This window comes from Parus major, chromosome 4 (assembly GCF_001522545.3).
Source record: "Parus major isolate Abel chromosome 4, Parus_major1.1, whole genome shotgun sequence".
Lineage (NCBI taxonomy): Eukaryota > Metazoa > Chordata > Aves > Passeriformes > Paridae > Parus > Parus major.
Window position 1 is genome coordinate 44,674,861 of NC_031771.1, and position 20,717 is coordinate 44,695,577.

Consider the following 20,717-nt stretch of genomic DNA (forward strand, 5'->3'; position numbering starts at 1 on the left):
TTTTTAAGGCCTGAATTGGTCTTACTAGTGGAACAGTATAAGTCTTCTAATATATTAAAATTTGCCATTTCTGTGGAGATGAGCATAGCTGAGCTGAACTAGTGATAAGCTTACACACTTCAACTGGTTTCAAATAAATGGTGTGTTAAATTAAAAAAAAGTATTGATTTTTTTCATCTGATGTGGTTTCCCAGCATCACAATTTCCTGACAACAGCAACTGTAGAGAAAGTAAAACAGGAAATAGCTTGATACCTTTGTTGGTGACAGTTCAAACTTTAAAAGAAAAAAACCAAACCAGCACAGCATTGTTTGTTATACATACCTTGAAATTATTTTTATAACCTTTTTGCCATAGAGTTCCTCTCACATAGACTTGCAGTGCAAAAAAACCCCAAAATTATGTTAATTTTAAGTGTCAAAAATATAAAAGCAGTGAAATAACATAAAAACAATACAATGTGAACTTTTAATGCAGTTTAGTAACTTTAATTTCATAATAATCTACAAATGTATGTACATTTTTAAGTCCTTTCAATTCATCCTCCCACACATGCTGAATTCATACCATTTAAAGTCAAGTATGTTCCCTCTCACAGTGATAAATCACATATTAGCTCACTTTGATACTGTCTACAAAAAGTTGACATGATCTGGAAGATCAGATGTCACTGATCTCTATTTGTCAGTTTCTCTCTTTAGAACACGTATAAAGGCATCTCTTGGAACCTCAACATTTCCAATTTTTCTCATCAACCTCTTGCCTTCTGCTTGCCTCCTTAAAAGCTTCATTCTTCTTGTAATGTCTCCACCATACTGTGAAAAAAAATAAAAATTACTAAGCCTAAACTACAACTGCAGCTACAGTATATTCCAGCAACACAAAACTCAAGGGTTTAAAAATAGTCAGAAAAGCTGGTTATATTTTGACAAAAAGATTACTTTATACTCCAAATAGTTTGGCCTAAAGGCCACTAGTTAAAAAGGACAAGGAACCAAATAAGCACTTAATTTGGACAACTGAGTATTGAACTCAGTCACCTAAATATATACATTGCTGTAAGCCTGGCTGACATATTAGATCCAAATCCCCTTGGAATAGCAGCAGCATGCTAGCTCAGATACATTGAGGCATCTTGACTGACATTAGGTGCTTACATCTAGGAAAATGAACTAAACCCTTGTACACTGTTGAACAGACACCATCCCACAGCTGTGCCTAGCAGAAGAATTCTATTGCAGTTGTGAGAAAGGGACACTTGTTTAATGTATTTTCCAATATGTTCGCTTCAGAGAGTTAAATCCAAGCTAAATAAGAGGCATCACAGTTTTCCAATAGCTTTGTTGAGTCTTGTCCATAGTCAACTACTGCACAGTTAAAGGTTTTATTACAGTATATTACTGCAAACCTGAGTAGAAATTTAATCACAATCTAGTCTCAAATGAAGCACATTTATATTTCCTTCTATAACCTGAAAACCAATTTAGGAGACACAAAGTTGTACACAACACACACGCACACATTTACTGCGTGTCTGCAACTATTAGAAAATGATGAGGAGATGGGAGTGAACAGACATTCAAAAATATGTGACTGAAAAAGCCATTACTTTATCTGATCCACTCTTCAAGCTGCAGCAAGAGATTATAAGAGTTGGATTTTAAAATAAAAGCTTAAGGTATCTTCAAATTCCAGAGACACTTAGGAGCACAAGCAGAATATGTCTTTGCTGGGTTTCTGGGAAGAGATCTATCTTACTATCATCTTAGTAAGGCTCTTCAGGTTTACAAATTTCAGAATCATGAAGAAGAGAGAGAGAAAAAATACCTACACATTTTGCCACAACATTTTTTCTGTAAGCTTTAAGCCTGAAAAATAAAGTAACACATACACTTTAACATATTAGAACATATGTATGTGAAGCTAAGTACTTGAGTGGTTAAAATGTTACTTGTTTTTCCACTAGCTTTGTAAGATGCTTTGGCATCATAACATTTTCAGGTTTTGTATACAAAAGATGAAATTTTAATCAGAATATGTAATTCACAGTTTTCAATTCTAGAAACATCCCTTATGTGCATAATATGTACATAAAGAAATCACAATCTTGCCTTTTTATCTGGACTTTCTGTTATGACTCACAAGAAGTGTTACATCTGTGTGTATATACATATATAAACAAATTCTTACAGCACCTCTGCCTGAATTCTGACCTTTAACTATTTTACCACAATTAAAATCCTATTTAAACAGCAAAAATGTGATAAGAAACACAACATCAAGGAAATGGTTTGCTTTAAAGAAGCATGTGCTAGGAAAATGTTTTTGTGTTCAGCTGCAACACATTTCCTTTGGAACAGCACAAATCAGTCATTTTTTTGCTGACTCTAACAGCAAAGTGTTCCACAAGTAGCTATTTTTTTCAATAGTAAGAAACTTCTTCCATTGCCAAAGAGGAAGTGGACACATGGGTCTTGCAAATTACACTTTATCCACTAAATGCAATTCTGACCACAAGGAATCTAAAATAAAAACACAATTTCTTTGTGTAAATTTAATTCAAAATCTTTAGTCAATAGTCACTGCTCAAATGTGGGGTTTTTTTCTTAAAGTAACATACACAAGAAAAATACAACTTTATAGCAAAATCAAAGTCCTGTAATGTATAAAACTAGGTAAAACTTTACAAGCCTGTATTTTACATATCTTAAAATATGGACAGAAAAAAAAGGGGAATAGAAGGGCTTCACTTACGTTTCTCTTGCAATGATTTTCTTGCCAATGGCAGCCTGGATGGCTATGTCAAACAACTGTCTAGGAACCGTCTCTTTTAAACGTTCACACAGGAGTTTACCAGCAGCATGGGCTTTATCACTGAAAAAAAAGGTCAGCAACACTAAAAATATAAAATCCATAAATCAAACTCTTTGAAGGATTTTAGAAGAGGTTTTCCTCTTCTTAACACAGAAGATAAGCTGATCAGATCAAATTTTGCATCTAATAAGTGGTGTCTGTATGTTACCTGTTTCATACAAACTGGTAATAAAACTGTATTAACCTCAATATATAACATCATATCAACTATTTATAAAAAAACGCCCTAATAATCCATCACACTGAAGATGTCTTAAATACTGCCACAGCTTAAAGTGAGATTTTAAACTAGGTCAAGGAGAATTTTCATTTATCCTAGGCCCAAGAAATCAAAATATACATATTACAGAATGCTTTCAAAGTCTGGTTTTGTATCACAAGAAAAAAAACATACTCTTGCCATCTGCTAATAAAAATTATCCAACTATATTCAGCATCTGCATATGCTTCAGGTTTTGGAAAGAGAAAACAACAAAAGGTCTCAAGAAGCTACTAACAGATACTTTCATAAGCCACTAGAAAGAAAAGGGTCTATTCTTTATAAAAATACACATATTTAGCAGACATTATTTTACCAACACACATGTTTTCAGGTAGTGACAATGTGATTCCTTGCTTCCTGTATAGAGCAAACAGTTTAAACATGAAGTACTTAAGTCATGTTCATTGAATGTCAGACTTACATATAGAAGTACATATATTTATTTGTACAGTAAGAACAAATGATGACTATCTTAATACTGAGCTTACAGTAATCTCTCTGTAATGCTTTCTCTATAAATGTAATTCAGCATAATTCTTACAGCTGCAGTTTTTACACTGGGAAGACTGAGAATACCTGCAGGAAGAGCAGAATGAATGCAACTACAAATTTTAAAAAAAATAAACCAAAAACAGAAACCTAAAGCCAAAAGAAATGTTGTCAGTTTAGTGAGTTAAAACAGTTCAGGGCATGGACTAAATTGATCAAAAAATACGTGTTAAAGCAATAACAAACTTTTACAAGGTGATCCACTCCATTTTGCATCTTTTCAGAGTAGGAAATGCAGGTAGATTGCTAAACAGTGCATGCTTATGAAAAATACATTATCTAGCAATTGTAGGCAAGCCAGTTACTCGCCTTCAACCTCCTGAACAAAGCAAGGGTTTTTTTCCCTGTGGCAGCCTTCTGGAATTACAGAATTCCAAGGATTTCAAGATTGCAGTTATGTAAAAAAATATGAAAATATACATATATTTAGCAACAACAAATTAGTATTTTAAGAAGGAAAACCAAAAAACCTACAGAAGTGTATCTAGGCATTACTGGAAATGGATGCTGAAGTTACAGAAGGGAGCTTTGTAAAAACTTTGTGAAAAGATAGGGGACAGGCTGGAAAAAGGAAAGGCATTTTTCCTCACCTCTAATGCCTGAGATATTCATAGAAATTTAATCATTTTAACAAAAAAAAAAAAAACCAAAACTGAGGTAATTGCATCCAGTAAATATTTACATTCTCCTGGTACTCTCTCTGTAAACAAGGTAACAACAAACTTCTATGGAACAGGTATTTCTGTGAGAACAAAACCATTTTTTGTCAGAATTAAGCACCATAAATGATTCATCTAGCATCTAGTAGATTTGTCTGTACTTAAAATTTTACAGCCCTTTAGAAGATTGGCATTTTGCATTTCTTTCTCTCTGCCCTACATTTTCCACAAAAATACGATATCCAGTACTTAAGCTGAGAAAGGGAAGTAAAAAAATTGCTATTAATTATGGTATGTATTTCCTAATTTTCATACTACAAAATGCTTCTCCTTTTCAGTGGTAATGAAGGTGGTCATATGGAAAAATCTTCAATGCTCATACACCTTTGTCATATTAAGAGTAACACATATACCTAGAGTCATTTAGAATCATATAATCATTTAGGTCAGAAAAGACCTTAAGATCATCCAGTCCTATTAATAGACAATGTTTTCATTGACTAATAATAGGAAGCCTTATTTCTTTTGTATAAGGAATCCAGCCAACTTACCTGTGTATGATAGTTGCCAGTTCTTCAACTGGATTTCCATTTAGAAGAATATCCATTTTGATTAGATCTGCTGATTGGTAACCTGCATCTTCATAATCAAAACTAAAAAAAAATAAAAGCAGTTAAAAAATTAGTCATGATATTGTATAAACTATATTTTGCATTCTTTGTTCCATAAATTTTAGACACATTTCTTAGTAAAACATTTGAACTTTTTAATAAAATGAGAGTTCAGTTTTTAATAGTCTCTCAGTACATCTTCAGACTAGAAAGGTGCTGCACATAATGTCCCCTCCAATGCAGAAAGATGTAATCTTGACTTCGAGGATGTCTTTCCAATCTAATGAGCAATTAGAAACCTGCATGCTTAATGCAGTCTTAATGAACCCTTCAATACAGCTTTTGAACAGTAAATATCCTGAATGTCACAGGGATCAAACACTAATCTAGGACTGTCTTCTTGTCATCCTCTCATTTGACAAACTTTTTATGTGACCACTATTATCACTGTCTCTGACAACTAAATTTTTCACTTAGTTTCCAAACCAGATTTCTTCTTTGGTAGGTGTGGGCCTTGCTGTCTGTGTGTTAGTTTGCAAAAGTTCTTACTGAATGCAAGAGATGCAGAGTTAATGTATGAGATAGATAGATAGATAGATAGATAGATAGATAGATAGATAGATAGATAGATAGATAGATAGATAGATAGATAGATCGATCTTGTGTGTAAGTTTAATTGTGGAGGATCATCAATATCACTGTAATTGGGTCAAATCTGAAATACCAGAAAAGGGAGGGAAAAATTCTTTGAGATTATTTCAAAGTATTTCTATCTTAGCTGGATAGAATTCACAAAATTCACAGATGTGTGACTGGATCTATATTACAGAAAAAGGATTACCAAGAGCATTACTTACATAAACTGTATTAAGGAGTCAATTAGGAAATCAAAAACAAACAAACAAATAAATAAGATAATGCAACATCATTGGCAATCATGAATCAAAGGAAACCCAGCATAATTCTGCTAAAAATATAGGTTCTTGATAAACAGGTTAGGTTTTATGTAGTGAGGAAGCTAGATCCTGAGAGAAAATTCAAAATTTCCATCCTCTATTTCTTGTATCTTGCCTTTACACTTTTGCTTATGCTTTTACTGTATATATATATATAAAAACCTGGGCAAAACATGTATTACTTATATTTATAAGATATAATTAAAGAAAACATAAACTCAAAGCAAATTCACTCCTTCAATAAAATTCATTTTTATGTTTATAAAATAAATAATGTAATTTGGTATACTGGTTTCTGTTGTGTAACGTATCTCATTAAAGACATCTCACCATGCCAGGTTTGTGAGAGCTATTGAGCCTCCTGGGGCACAAGCTCATTGCCATGCAATATTGTCCCTGCCATTAAACTCACCAAGGCTCTTCACAAACATCTGAGCACTGTACCAGACTCTGAATGCATGGCAGCCACCCGCAACAGAAAATTCTGCCTCAAAATACACCATTTTCTTTTATTACATAATAAAGCATGTAAAGTAAGTACTGTTTGTTTTAAATCCCACATTGTTTTTACTAGCTTTAAATAATCAATGTGATTGTTTGCCTTTTTCCACCAAGAGACAGTTCATACAGTAAGTAGTACCGTTTCAGTGATTCCTTTTGAAAAAAATTGCAGTGTCACTTCAGACAAGGACAGACCATTTAGGTCTCACTCATACAGATGAGCCTGTGCCACTCCAGAGGGGGCCCTTGAAAAATATACACATTGTCAAAGACAATGATTATTAGGTTGTGACACACTTTTCATGTTTTTCAGACTTACTTCCATCCACTTTCACAGTGAGTCTAATCCATTTGAGGTGAAGAGAGACTAGATTTGCAGCACCATCATAAAGCAATATTCTTTACCCATGCCCTTCCACAGCTGTTCCTCAGGTCTTTTTTTACTATGCCACCCTCTTCAGGGTCCAGGGTGGGGGGAGGAGAAGTGGGAACAAGGGAGGTAGTTACCTTGCATAGCCAGAAGACAGAGACTTAAGAGCATCATAAAAATCCACCACAATTTCATTCAGTGGAAAGAGGTATTTTAGCATAACCCTGTTTTCATCAATGTACAACATATCCTTCTGGACTGCCCTACGATCCTAGACAAATAAAAATTGTTTCAGTTTCCCTTGAAATTTTCTACAAAAAAATACAAAGCAAATTAAAATGAACAACAGTCAAGCTACACAAGAGAATCCTTGTATTTAAGCCCCAAAGTAACTTTCTTATTGATAGTTTGGTTGAAGTCCCAGGACAAGCAGCAGCACTGTAAGAAATGAAGTGGTTACACCTTAACTAGATGTACAACTCAAGCCTTTCCTCTCTAAATGCTTAATTTCTGAAATCCTTAATAGTTTCTGCTAACTGATGCCACAGTAGGACTTGCAGGCTCATAGTTTTTCCTCCCAGGAGCATGTTCTTAAAGTTATTTTAGAAATTTTTTTTAAATAGATTTTATTTTTCACTGTATTGACATACAAGTACTATACTGCTTTGTATTATGCATTTTGAAATGTTATAAACTAAGAAAATTATTGTGAATAATGTAAACACAATATGCATGACAGGTAAAACATTTTCAGTTAGAAGTATTCCAAGTATAGTTAGGCCAAAGTGTTTTCGTCATCACTATCCGAAATTTACTTTCTGTGAAGTACTGAAAAAAATATATGGACGCATAGTCAGAAGTGTTGGCAGAGGTTGAATTTCCATGAATACACTTCTAAAAGAACCAATACATCTTACTCCCCTGCTGCAGACTCCATTCTTTCAAGAGAACAGAACTAGCTATGAATTAGTCTAGTACAGACCAAGAACTTTGTTGTTGTCACTGAGATTCATCACTAACTTTTTAATACATGGATTCTGTAGTTCAGAATTTTACAAATAAAAAGTTAAAAAATATTTTTTTCAAAAGTATTCAATAATCATTTCTAAGATACTATTTAAGTACTAGTATCTATTATCATACTATCTTACTGTCTTCACTTTAAGTATGAGGTGAAGAACTTAAAAATGCAAAAGACAAAATTAAAACTATACACCAACCTGACACAAGGTAATTATTTTCCCAATATATTCATGAGGTGTTACAATAGTACCCATAACAGTTGGCTCCAAATATTCTGATACAGAAAGTTTATCAGGAAACTGAGCAGGGTTGATAATAGTAATCTGGTCTTTTCCATGTGCCTGAAAACAAGCAAATAAACCGGATATTGTAATTTTAGAAGTAAGCAAAATGAACAGCAAAGGAGACAAACATAGCATTGAAAAAATTCTAAAAAATGTTTCAATTGCCTGAAAACATTGGTGCATTATGCAACCCAAGTTTAAAACAAGGATGATTTTAGAAGAGATTTCTATAATGTATCAGCATATCTTTAAATATCATTTAACATTTAAATATCTTTCAATATCATTATACAAAAATTAGCTTTTTATTTTAGAAATTATAGAAATGCAAAAAACCTTTCTATCCATCTTTCCAGGTCTCTTTCTCCCCTGTAAATTGAGGACCTTCCTTCTTACTTCATCCTTATCCTCTAAGTTACACAGCTTCAACAGAAGACCTGCTCTGAATACTTTGGAGTTCAGTGGTGGGGACTTTCTTCTCTAAGTAGAACTTTGGGTTCAGGCTCCCTCACATGCTGAAGTGGATTCAGAAATGAAGTTTTTGATTCTTGTGTAAGTGCTTTCATTATGTACTTTTTCCAGTCCAACATCCCAACAAGGGCTGGAGTTACCCTTCCAAGGTAAAAGGAAGGTTATGCTGCTTATTGTGTAAATGCAACTTCCCTCTCCTCCAAAGCAAGCAATTACATCATTTCCACTGACAGGAACCCAACTTCCAGCACTGTTTGAAAAGAATCCCACATCAACAATCCAGAATCACACACCAAAGGTCTAGATATAGCTGCTATACTGCATGGGTAAGAAACAAAAACAACCAGAGATAAAAGGTCTATGCCTCACACCTTACAACTACAGTAACCTTTTTTATACAAGTTTTTAGTAATTTACAGAATAATCAGCCAGTCAACTTGCAGCCTCCTCTGTCAGCAGCTGCTCTAAGTCTACCTCTTTCTCTCCCTAAAACTCAAACACAGTAATTCTATTTACAGTGTAATGAAGTTAGCATGTACCTGTTTAATTGTGATCAAAAATTATCTCTTTCTTTCACCAGGCACAGCCAATCTACAATATCATTACAAGCTATTCCTAGAAACATTCATGTTTTCTGACAGATAAAGCCTGGAAGATAGTTTCACCTGCTTTTAACACAGTCCAGTCAGTAAGCACTTAAAAGAATACAGCAAGATATGTGTCCTATACTCCTGTTTCTAAGGAAAAGTATAAGACATAAAAAGAGAGTGCTTGACATGAAAGAGGAAAGAACTATTAACATCCTTTGAAAAAATTAAGAACTATTTAAGTAATATACTGGTGTTTCTAACACAAAAAAATACAGCACTAGCCTACATTTAAAAAGAGACTCTAGATGTTTATTATAGAAGGCTTTTAAACTGCTGTTTATATAATTTTTTAATGAATTTAACATACCTTTATCAACTTTGCTGAGGAAAGAACAGCTTTATATGGAACTGTAGGTGCAGTCAAAATAACAGACATGTTATACTCTTGCTCCAAACGTTGATTAAAGACTTCCATATGTAGAAGACCAAGGAAACCCAATCTGGAAAATAAATACCCTGCTAGTAAAAGAATTAGTGCATCCCCTGAAATCTCATAGTGGTCTTTTTCATCCTCCAGCATGTTTACACTTCTAGTATGGCAATATCAGGCAGAGCAAACAACTTCCAAGGGACCAAATAATCCTACAGTTGAATAATGAGTCTTGGAGAACAAAAACTATTAATCACAAAAATCTTCATTCTCTATGCAAACAAAGAATGTAAGAAAACCAAATGCTTTTGACCTTTATCTATCACTAAATTTAATTACAGCTCCTATTTTTGAATTAAGTTTAATGCTACCTTCAGTTTACTTAAACATGCATTCTCAATTTATGAACAGTTTCAAAAATGAAAGCAGCACAAAAACCTCACCTCCATCCAGCTCCTAAGGCAAGGCTACTGTCACGATGAACTGTTACACTGGAGTCATTCAATGTCAGCCTTTCCAAAGCACTTTTGAGATTATTATATTCTCCTTGATCTATAGGATACATTCCTGTCAAAATATATTAAATAGAAATGATGTGACAGAGAGCTTTACTTACCATGTACCTGGCTTTCAAATATGCCACTTACAGTTAACAGAGTAATGAAATCAGGAATAGTTACTTTCTCCATCTGTTTTCAAATGTGAAAAACATGAGGATTCTTTTATTCCTCAAAAAAAATTAGTCAAAACATAAAAATGTTTTTGATTACCTCAGAATTAACATCTAAACCCTAATGGTAGGATCACTGTACTCATCTAATCCTTTACATTTGTGGAAGATTCACAGTTGAGTATAACCACTGTTTTGGAGTGTAAATGTATAGATTTCACTGAGATGTTCCCTCAAAGTTAAGAGCATGTGAAATATAAATACCATCATTTCAAAGTTGCAAATATTTCTCTATTCTTTTGAAATTAATAAAAATAGCTGTTTGTATAACTACTTCTGGAAACAGATTCTACTGTATCACTTTTCACATCCTTGTATGTTCAGAAAATGTCATCTACATCAAGAAGCAATACACATGCACACAAAATTATTTACAAGATTATACTTTTTGACACTCATTGAGAGACTACCTAAGACTCTCCCTAAGACAGTTCAAGTGAGTTTTACACACTGCTTCACAACAAGTCTGGAAAATGATTTACAGAATTTTTTTCTGAAGCCACCTTCTGTAGCATTTGTAGTAGTTACTGAAGCTAGTGGCAACAGCTCAACAGAACTACTCAAGCTCAAAAAGTCAAATATTTTACAGGATCATTCTGAGTATTAGCTCTGGCAGTTTACCATGTTTAACAAAAATTAAAGAGTTGCTAAGTTTCTAAAGAAAAACCAACACAATAATTACAGAAACATGATTATCAAGATGAAGAATTCCGTCTTTTTTCATTTTAAATTTGAACCCTTCTTTTCCAGCTATTAAGAGTTTACTGGAATTAGAAACAATAATCACAGGCAAAAATACATGCTTGTCTTCAAAAATACATGTCTTGCTTTCATATGAAACTATTCAGCATTTATTACTAATCCTTTTAAGTCAAAGGGAAAACATACAGGTCTAAATAAGTGATGCACTACAGCTAAAATTCTAATCCTCCCATATCTTAATATATGTGTCTTCTTTTAAAAGCTCTAACAGCTCTTACTCTTTTCACTGGAAAAAAGTAACTCCTCTTTATATTGATTTACTCCTCACCTGCAAAAACCATTGGCTTCGCTGACTTAAAGCCAGGCAAAGGCTCCACTGGCTGTTTATACAAAAACAGTGTGTCTCCTATTTGGGCTTCCGTTACTTCTTTCATTCCAGCAATCAGGTACCCCACCTGTCCTGCATAGCTAAATAAAATTGTTATTATATGGACATGGTTGTTGGCATTAGCAGTATCTCTGTCTTCCTACTTGATTTATCCCAGCCAGAAATTCAAATAAATCACACCCTTAAAAGCCCATATGCAAAGTCCAGAAGTGAGGTTTAAGTAGTTTCACCTCTGAGTTGTGAACAGTCTCAACTCATTCTTTTTCTGTTACAGTAGAACAGTACATTTATTATCCTGGATTTTGAATACTGTCGTGCTCCCAGTTTAAAAGCTGGAGCTAGACTCTTGAAAGGCTCCTAAGACAAAGAAACCAGAACAGTTCCCAACTACCAGCACAGCAAGTTTCATATACCAGCAGGATGAAACTAGACAAACCCCTTCAATCAGCACATTACGCTAATAGGAAGGGAACACATGGTAAATATTGAGTAAAACACAGGGTACTGTTTTTGGCTGGGATGGAGCAGCCCTGTATGAAACTGTGTTTTATAATTGTGATTTAAACAAGCGTTGATAACATAACAATGTTTTGGTACTACTGAACAGGCCCTCCTTTCTCACTGTGTCCCTGCAAGCAAACAGACTGGGGGTGGCAAGAGACTGGGAAGTGACACAGCCAGGACACCAGACCCAAAATGGCCAAAAGAGCCTTCCATAGCACAGAACATCATGCTTAGCAATAAAAAAGAAGTCTTTCCAGGGTAGCTTTTAATTGTAGACTAGCAGGACATCAGTCTGCTTGTGGGAGGTGCATGACTTGTTTTTATTTCTTTTTTTTTTTCCTCCTTCATTTATTAAACTCTCTTTATCTCAGTCCACAAGTACCTCCTCAGTTCTCATCCTGTTAGGGCTGGGGAGTGAGCAGGGAGCTGGCTGGGTTGCTGGCTGGGTTCAACCCACCAGACACAATAATGTAACCTGAGAATGCCCCCAATAAAGTCATTAACATGTATTTGGATGCAAACTGGTAAAACTTCTCCTAATTCTAAGTACCTGATTTTCTTCCCACTGCTGCCATTGAGAAGCCAGTTTCTGGAAGCTGTTGCACTCATGGATTTTAAGTTTTCCACCCTCAAAATATGCTGCAGCAATTACTAAGATGAAGCCCCATTCCCTTCCACTCTCAAACAAGGCAGTTCCTAGAAATAAATTGGATAGCTGAATAAGAATATCGAACCCTAGCCTTTGAACACCTAGCTGTCCAGATGTTCCATGTACTACAGAACCTAATGGATTCTTCCCACAGCAATGCCCAAAAAGCACTCACTAAAACCTTCTGCCTCAGAGTGCCCAAAATAAAAAATGGCACAGAGCATTATATTGCAAATAGTAATTATAAATAAACCCACCACTAAAGAAGAAGAACAAAAACCTAGACATCTCCCACTTTTTATCTCTCAAAGAAAAAATCAAACAAATGCAGGATATTGTAGCTTACCCCAATATATGATTTGTTCCACTGCAAGAAGTTTTTACTTACAGCTTATGTGTTGGCTGTTCATTTGGAGTCAGAATTCCGACTTCATGAACTTCATATCTTTTCTTTGTGTGTGCAGACACAATTTTCTGTCCTTTTGCAATCTCCCCACCAAAGAGCGCAATGTTAGCTATGACACCTCGATAGTGGTCAAAGGTAGAGTCAAATACTAAGGCTTTCAATGGATCAGCAGTATTACACTGGGGTCTGTCACCAAAAAAAATTAAAACAATGTATTATGCAGTGTGTTTTCATTCAATATTGAATAAGCAAGCATACCCACCCTAAACACTTCATAGAGTCCTTCCAGGTTGGAATGGATTTCCAGTATCACCTGATACAACTTTTCTTGGCAAAAACAGGCTTAACAAGATGGCCCAGCACCCTGCCCAAACAAATCAGAGTGTCCAATGTGGGGGAATCCACCACTTTCCTGGAGAGATTATTCCAATGGCTCTTTGTAGCTACTACTTAAATACCAGAACACAACAAAAGGTCTCCCTTTTTTCTTTCCTTCTTTTCTCAAGGCTGAATAAATCCATTTTTCTCAACCTTTCCTCAAAGGGCAGGTTTCCCAGTCTTTTGATCATCTCTATGGCCCCTCTTCAGCCTGTCCACATTTTCTGCATAGCAGGGACCAAAACTGAACACAGTACTCCAGATGTGGACTGATCACCACTGAGTAGAATGGCATAACTTCTCTGGGATGACTTCATCTCTGCTGGTGATGTCCTTGTTGAGGCAACCCAGCATGCTGCTGTCTTTCTTTCCTACAGCAGCACACTATTCACTCCTATTGACTTTGTCCACAAAGACCTCTGGGTCTGTTTCCACAGAGCTGCTCCCCAGCTATGCAGATTCCAGCCTGTGCTGTGCTCCTGAATTATGTATTCCCAGGTGCACGACCTTTGCCTCTGCTGAATTTCATAAGGTTCTTGCTAGCCCACTCTTCCAGCCTATCTAGGTCTTCCTGCAAAGTTGCTCCCCCTTTCTGAAGTGTCTACTTCCCCTCTCATTTTGGTATTGCTGGCAAATTTCACTAAGGCACACATCCCAACTTCCAGATCACTTATCGTGATATAAAACAGCATAGAGCCCAATGTGGAACCCTGGCAGACCCTACTTGTGGCCAGTCTGAAAAGGAGCTATTTACTACCACGATCTGGGTGCAGCCTACCACCCCACCCATGACACAGACCACTCCAGACTAACACAGTGGCTTCTCCAGGAGTCTGTGAGAAACCTTATCAAAAAACTTATCCATGTAGTGAGAAATCCAAGTACCAGTGTCCATCACTCACACTACACAACAGGTTACTGTGCTGTAGGAAGTGATAAGGTTTGTCAAGCACGATACGCCCTTGGCGAATCCCTGCTCACTTTTCCCAATCACTTCATCTGACTTGTGATAGCCCGCAGGAGGATTTGTTCCATACCATTTCCAGGGATGGCAGTAAGACTGATGGGCCTATAAATTCCTGGATCCTCCTTTAAGCTCTTCTTGGACATTAAATTGGACATTAGCATTCTTCCAGTCTTCTGGAATGTCCCCTGATCTCCATGACTTCTCAAAGATTTAGAAGAGCAGCTTTGCACGCACACAGCCAGCTCTTCTACAACCCTCAGGAGGATGCTATCAGGGCCCATGCATACATAGGGGTCAGGCTCCTGTGACAGTTCAGATACCAACTCCTTCTTTGCTGACAGTGGGTCTGTGCATCTACCTGCATTTTTGCTCCCCAGGCCTAAAGCCCAACTGTGCTGATAAACACAGAGGTGAAGAAAATGTACCTCTGCTTTTCAGCCTCCCTGGTGACTAATTCACCTCTCCTGTTTAAGTGCAAGCCATTATTTTCCTTCTGCTTCTCCTACATCTCTCTATAAAGCATTTTCTCTAAATCAAATGTGTATTAAGTGTAAAACTACTGCCAATACTGCATAAATGCAGCTCACAATTTTCTAATTACTTTATAAGGTTAATTATACACATAATTAAATACAGACTTACGGTGGGACCTTCTCAATGACCTTTTGAAGAACTTTTTCAACATTTGTTCCTTGTTTAGCAGAAATCTAAAACAAATTCAACAACAATTTTATAAGCCAAGTCTTACACTTATTAATTAAATAGTGTCATGTTTACTTAGACAGTTTTGGTGGCCACAGGATAGTACTGCCCAAAGAAATACTTAACACTCTAGAATGCTATGACTAAGAAATATTTTTTTGGTTGTAAATTATACTGTTTTTTCTTTTGTGAATGACAATTATTTTTATGGTAGAAACAAAAATCATTTATGGATTAACAGTGAGAAATAATTTAAAATCTCAGATTCCATTTCTCAAAAATTACTAGAATTTTTAGCTGAAAAAAATTTCACTCTTATAGGAGACAAACTTTAAAGAAATTCTTATGTCAGACAAGAACAGGCAGACAGATAGCACTCTCTTAATTTATGACATGCACATGTCATTCATTAGTTACAAAGTTATATTATTAGCTATGTTATAAAACTTAAGAGATCTTACCCTTACACATTCATCTGTAGGGATATCAAACAGCTTCTCAATTTGTTTTTCAACTCTTTCAGGGTCTGCATTTTTCAAGTCAATCTGTAAAACAACAAACTGCTAAATATACAAGCAATCACATCTCCCAGTGATCATCCAGTACTGTAGCTTCCAAAAGTACAAAAAAGAACTGTTAAGTATTTATGATTAAATACTGTCCATCTTTCGGAAAATATCAATATTCATTTTATAAAGTCTTCCTTCCTTGATTTCAGGAAGGATCCCGTCTGTAACCAGTGTAGTTCTGGCTTGTTTCATTAGGGAATCACCTTTGTCCAAGAGTCAGTAAAAATCTTTAGTTTACAAAGTAATTTGAAATCATTAAGTGCTACCTACACTGTTTATAGGATCACATATTAAGTACAATATAAATCTTTATAAATATAGATTTTTATATAAATATATATATATATATAATATTATATTTATATAAATATAAATCTACATAAGCTGAGTAGTAATTAATCTTGTGATTCCAGTAACACAACCCTAACGCAGCCCCACAGTATAGAAAACAACACATAAATTTCATTTAAAACTGAGACTCTACTTTTTAAATATTGAGCTCCTACTTATGTTATTTCCTCAACATTAATGAAATTTTAACATCACCAATTCCAATCATAGACCCAGCACTGCAAAGTCCACCAGTAATCATGTCCTTAAGTGATTCATCTTTAAATACCTAAATGTATTTCATGAAATTAAAAATTTCACAGCAGTTACTGTAAAATTTTACACAGACAGTAAATACAGAAAATTCCTATTACATTCTAGTAATATTATATCTAAATTCAATAAGTATTAGAACAAATAACTTTTGTTGTTATATACTTCTCTGCAAGGTTACATTTCTGATCAACCCTAGATACATTTAAACAACCCAGAAAATTTAACATTTAACAGAAAATGCTAAAAAACTTTATTACCTTATTTATGACAGGAATTATTGAAAGCTGTGCTTCAAAGGCGAGATAGAAGTTTGCCACTGTCTGAGCCTGAATACCCTAGAAAGTAACATTATAAAAGTTGAACACAGAAGCCTCCACAGTTATGGTGTGGTTTTGGGGAATATTTTTAGGCATACTAAACAATTTAAGATTACTTTGCTATTCTCTCAACTCTTCCATTTAAGAGATGGATAAATAAAAGGTGATTGAGTATATGCAACTGCTGAGAAAGAAAACAGCTTTCTTAATTATAATTTCTTGTAATCTAAATATAATTAAACAAAGCAATAATATTGTATCTGACCACTGTCATGGAATTACTTATAGGTAACACAGTAGGCTTACATTATGCACCAAGTACATATATTTCTGTATGCTATGATCATGGCTATTCATAAATAAATAACAGACTTTTTAGCTCTCAATAAACTGTTTACAAATGGACTCTGACAAAGAGATGTTCATGATGGTGATAAGACTATAGCTACTCCACAGAGCAGGAATGTACCTTCAACTTACCATACAGTTACTTTTGTAAAAGAAAACAAATTATAAAGTTTGTACCTCACATTTCTTTCAAAAGGATGGCAAAAACAATAGCTCTGATTAGAAGAAAGAAGATTCCCTTCCAGATCCAAGTACCAGACAAGGGAAAACAAAGAGATAAAGATGCTAATGAACGAGACTATAAAGCAATAATATCACAACTGGATCAGAGAGGGCAGAAGTGGATATGGGGTGATTAGAGAAGGGGGAAAACAGAAGCTACTTGTTATCTTCCCTTCACTCAGAACAGTTCAAGTGGAAGATTATTTATATGGGGATATTCACTACAAATATACAGACCTAACATTTTAGGCTATATAAAGGAGCAACAAAGAATACTTTTAAAAAAATAATAATGAGAAAGTTGAGTTTGCAATCATTCTGACTGAAGGCTAAATACAGTAATCACATTATATTTAAATGTAACATCAAAAAAACAAAAAACCAAAAACAAAAAGCAACAACCAAACAAACAAAAACACCAACAGTACATTTAGGAAAACATATTTATTACTGAAGCTTACTCAGGAAGTCCACTTGCCCCTCAAGCTAAGAAGGAGCAAATGTAATTAAAAATGTAAGTAGATGTAACTAAAAAGTAACAAACAGCTACTTAGTTTGGAGTTTTTGATATAACATGGGAAACAGTAGCACTCATTTGACCCTTGTACAATTCAATCATAAATGTGCCATAGAAAAAATTCTCACAAAGTATTTTAGTGATAATGTGCTCATCTTTAAAATCATGATTTTATAATCCTCATAGTCTAGTCTCTTAACTGAAGATACTCAAATGGGTGTCAGTACAATAGCTAGAAGTCCTCCAGGCTGCCATTTGCAAAATTCATACTCTCTAAAAAACAGGATCTGATTCTTCACTAATTGATTCTGTCCTATTATTATGTCATAGAACTCTGGTATCTGTTAATACAAGTATCTATCTCTTGATAGTTTTTAAACTCCCATTACTCTTTTTCTGCAACCTAATACTTTTATCAAGGAGATAGACCAGAAGCAAAATCTTTAGTGGAAAAATTGAAAAAAAAAACAACACCTAGTTTCCCTCTAGCTTAAGGAAATACTGAAATACTAAACAGAAAACAAGAATCAAGTACTACACCTCATTTGCATCCACTACAAGTATGACACCTTGACAGGCAGATAGTGACCGTGATACTTCATAGCTGAAATCTACATGGCCCTGTGGAGAAAACAAATGTTTACAATTTCAAGTTTTTCTAGAGTCTTTTGCAAAGATTTCTGTACTATGTTGTTCTCATTTGTATATATGTTCATATTCTTATAAAAGAGGAATTGAGTAAACACAAGATGCCAAAAATCTCCTACTTTTAACTATAAAGGCACTTAGATTTGTGTGATTTCAACACTGTTTGTATTTAACTTACAGGTGTGTCAATAAGATTTAAGAGGTAGTTTATGCCTTCATGATTGTAAAAGAGAGATGCAGATTGAGCTTTAACTGTAATTCCTCTTTCACGTTCCACTTGCAGCTTATCCAGCACTTGTTTATTATGGTCAGTTTTAGAAATTGTTCCTACAAAAAAGAAAAAAAATGTGCTTTATTAATCTACTGCATAAATCTTGAAAATGCCATTAACCAAGAGTTAATCAAGAGCAAATTAAGCTTTCTCATATAATGAAGCTAAACTAAGATTTTCAATCAAAAACAAAACCATTCAACTCTTTACATTTGTCAAATAAAGTTTACACATCAAAGTAATAAAAAAATCCTACCCTGAATAAACAGAATTAAAAAAACACCCTCTAAGAGATTAAGAAGAAGCAAAAATTCCCTTGAATTGTAAATAATTTTGATACTCAAGGAAACTTCCCCTCCTATCACTTGAGAGGAGTGGCCCACAGCTCTAAGACCAATCTCAAGAGCCAGATGAGCACTAGCATAGAGTGACAGATCTGAATTCAAAATCCCATTCTATCTCAGTCCTCAGGCAAAATGCTCATAGTGATACATGGGAGGTAATCATAAAAAATAACTTTGATCAGAAGTTTCTCTTCCTGGTTTTGTTTTGTTCATCCTTAAATGAGTCCAGAACTCCCAGGTCATGACAGTCCCACCCCTTCAGTCCACCCTAACCACTGGCAATAAACATCATAAACTTGCCATGTACTGATTTAATGGATGACCGGCTGGAAAGACAGAAGTAAGCCTGAACAAGGAATTAAACTCCTTCTCAGTCTCCTTCCAAAATATGAACCTCTTTAAATGAATTACACACTTCCTTACATCTACGTGTAGGCAGATCTCAACCACAAAATCCATATATCTGTAACACTACACAACTGAGACCCTAAAAGCACAAGCAACACTAGAAGACCAAAAAATATTAGGAATTTTAGTAATAACCAAAGGTACAGAAACTTAAGATGCCACCTTCCATGTCAGTAAAAGGTAGTATAAAATGCAAATGCTTACCTGTAATTTCCAGCAATCTGTCTGCTAGTGTACTTTTGCCATGATCTACATGAGCTATAATACTGAAGTTTCTAATTCTTTCAACAGGATATGCTGACATATCTACTTTGTCCTGAAAAACAGAAATTTCTTTTCATAAATCAAGTCTCTATATACCATATGACCTGGCCTTTAAAAAATCAAATTAATTATTTTAATAATTTTTCTCTGGAAGAAGCTCAGGCTGAATAGAGATACAAAAACTTGAATTGTCACCATTGTTTAAAATGTCAGCATTCCACTCTAGTCATATAGACATATATATTTTTTATCACTAAACAATCATGAACTATGCTGCAAAGTCTGTGAAAGATACTATGTTCTTATGTACATAGGGAGCTGTAAAACTTTGTTTTACAGTTTTACATTTGTGAAACTACTAAACTTAAGGATTAAGAAAACTGGATTAAGGGGAACATTATGAACATCATTATTCACAAGCATGATATGAATACAGAGCTATTACCCAGAGACTCAACAAGTAGTGACCTTATCATAAAGAGTAAGCAGACAGTGGAAAAGGATGCTACAGTGTGCAAGAAGCCCATCCATACGCAAAAGTCAAAGTTTCATTTATTTATAGTTCTGTGCAGAAAGGGGCACTTGGTGGAAAATCCACAAAGCCAGCAAACAACTACCAAAACTTTGTACTATTTATGAATTGCAGCAAATAAAGGCATTAATATCTGCTGCCTGAAAGTTACTCAGTTGTCTTTTAATTACTGTTCTATTGGTTAAATGATTCCCTCACTTCTTATGCTAGTTAGCCAGCACGGTCTCTTTCTCCTGAGTCGGTGGGTCTCTTGGGTCGTGATCTCCCCCTGCCAGAATTACCTTTTTACCCAGCCAGAGCCGATTTCAGCACACTTGCTGAGCTGGCTTTGTTAGTTCCTTCCTTATCCTGGGAGTTCTGTCAAATGTCCTTCTAGCCCGTGAATTCTGCGTTCTTTGCGTCCACTACTAACAGTACATCCTTGTCTCCAAGCTTTGCTAACCTGCCCCTAGAACTGAGATCGCTGAAACACGTCAAGCCCTATACCTCAGCAGGGCAATTCTACCAACGAGTAATGTGAGCAATTCCACCAACAGGTAAATTCCGCCGGCGCCAGCGCGGTGCTGCCCGCACAGGCCGCGCGTCCCGGGCCTCGGGCAGGCGCCCGGCGGACTCACCTTGCCGCGGGAGCTGAGGGGCCGCTGGCAGGCCGCGGGCAGCCAGGC

At 35.3% G+C, this 20,717-nt stretch overlaps 1 protein-coding gene across 4 annotated transcripts; it reads right to left on the reverse strand.

The window, feature by feature from the left end:
* Positions 1 to 449: 449 nt before the first annotated feature.
* On the reverse strand, positions 450 to 20,711 carry GUF1 (GUF1 homolog, GTPase). Of its 4 annotated transcripts, none has more exons than XM_019006379.2 (17): positions 20,670 to 20,711; positions 19,461 to 19,572; positions 18,412 to 18,560; positions 18,126 to 18,206; positions 16,439 to 16,516; positions 15,468 to 15,551; positions 14,947 to 15,011; positions 12,942 to 13,145; positions 11,341 to 11,480; positions 10,024 to 10,147; positions 9,518 to 9,650; positions 8,003 to 8,146; positions 6,920 to 7,053; positions 4,896 to 4,997; positions 2,755 to 2,874; positions 1,832 to 1,868; positions 450 to 815 (listed from the first exon to the last, which is right to left on the reverse strand). In XM_019006379.2, exons 2-17 carry the CDS (start codon positions 19,558 to 19,560, stop codon positions 678 to 680), a joined length of 1,833 nt encoding a protein of 610 aa, XP_018861924.1. In that variant the 5' UTR covers positions 19,561 to 19,572; positions 20,670 to 20,711; the 3' UTR covers positions 450 to 677. The 4 variants fall into 4 exon arrangements, with proteins under 4 accessions (XP_018861924.1, XP_015480159.1, XP_018861925.1 ...); XM_015624673.3 differs by lacking the exon at positions 20,670 to 20,711 and adding an exon at positions 20,334 to 20,555; XM_019006380.2 differs by lacking the exon at positions 1,832 to 1,868.
* Between the last annotated feature and the right edge of the window lie 6 nt (positions 20,712 to 20,717).

Excerpts from the sequence above, each read along its gene's own strand:
- GUF1 (XM_019006379.2), bottom strand. The coding sequence starts at position 19,560 with ATGTCAGCATATCCTGTTGAAAGAATTAGAAACTTCAGTATTATAGCT. Across the intron at positions 18,561-19,460 it reads CAGATTGCTGGAAATTACAG|GAACAATTTCTAAAACTGAC; the intron begins GTAAGCATTTGC and ends TCTTTTTTGTAG. Across the intron at positions 7,054-8,002 it reads AAATAATTACCTTGTGTCAG|GATCGTAGGGCAGTCCAGAA; the intron begins GTTGGTGTATAG and ends TTATTTGTCTAG.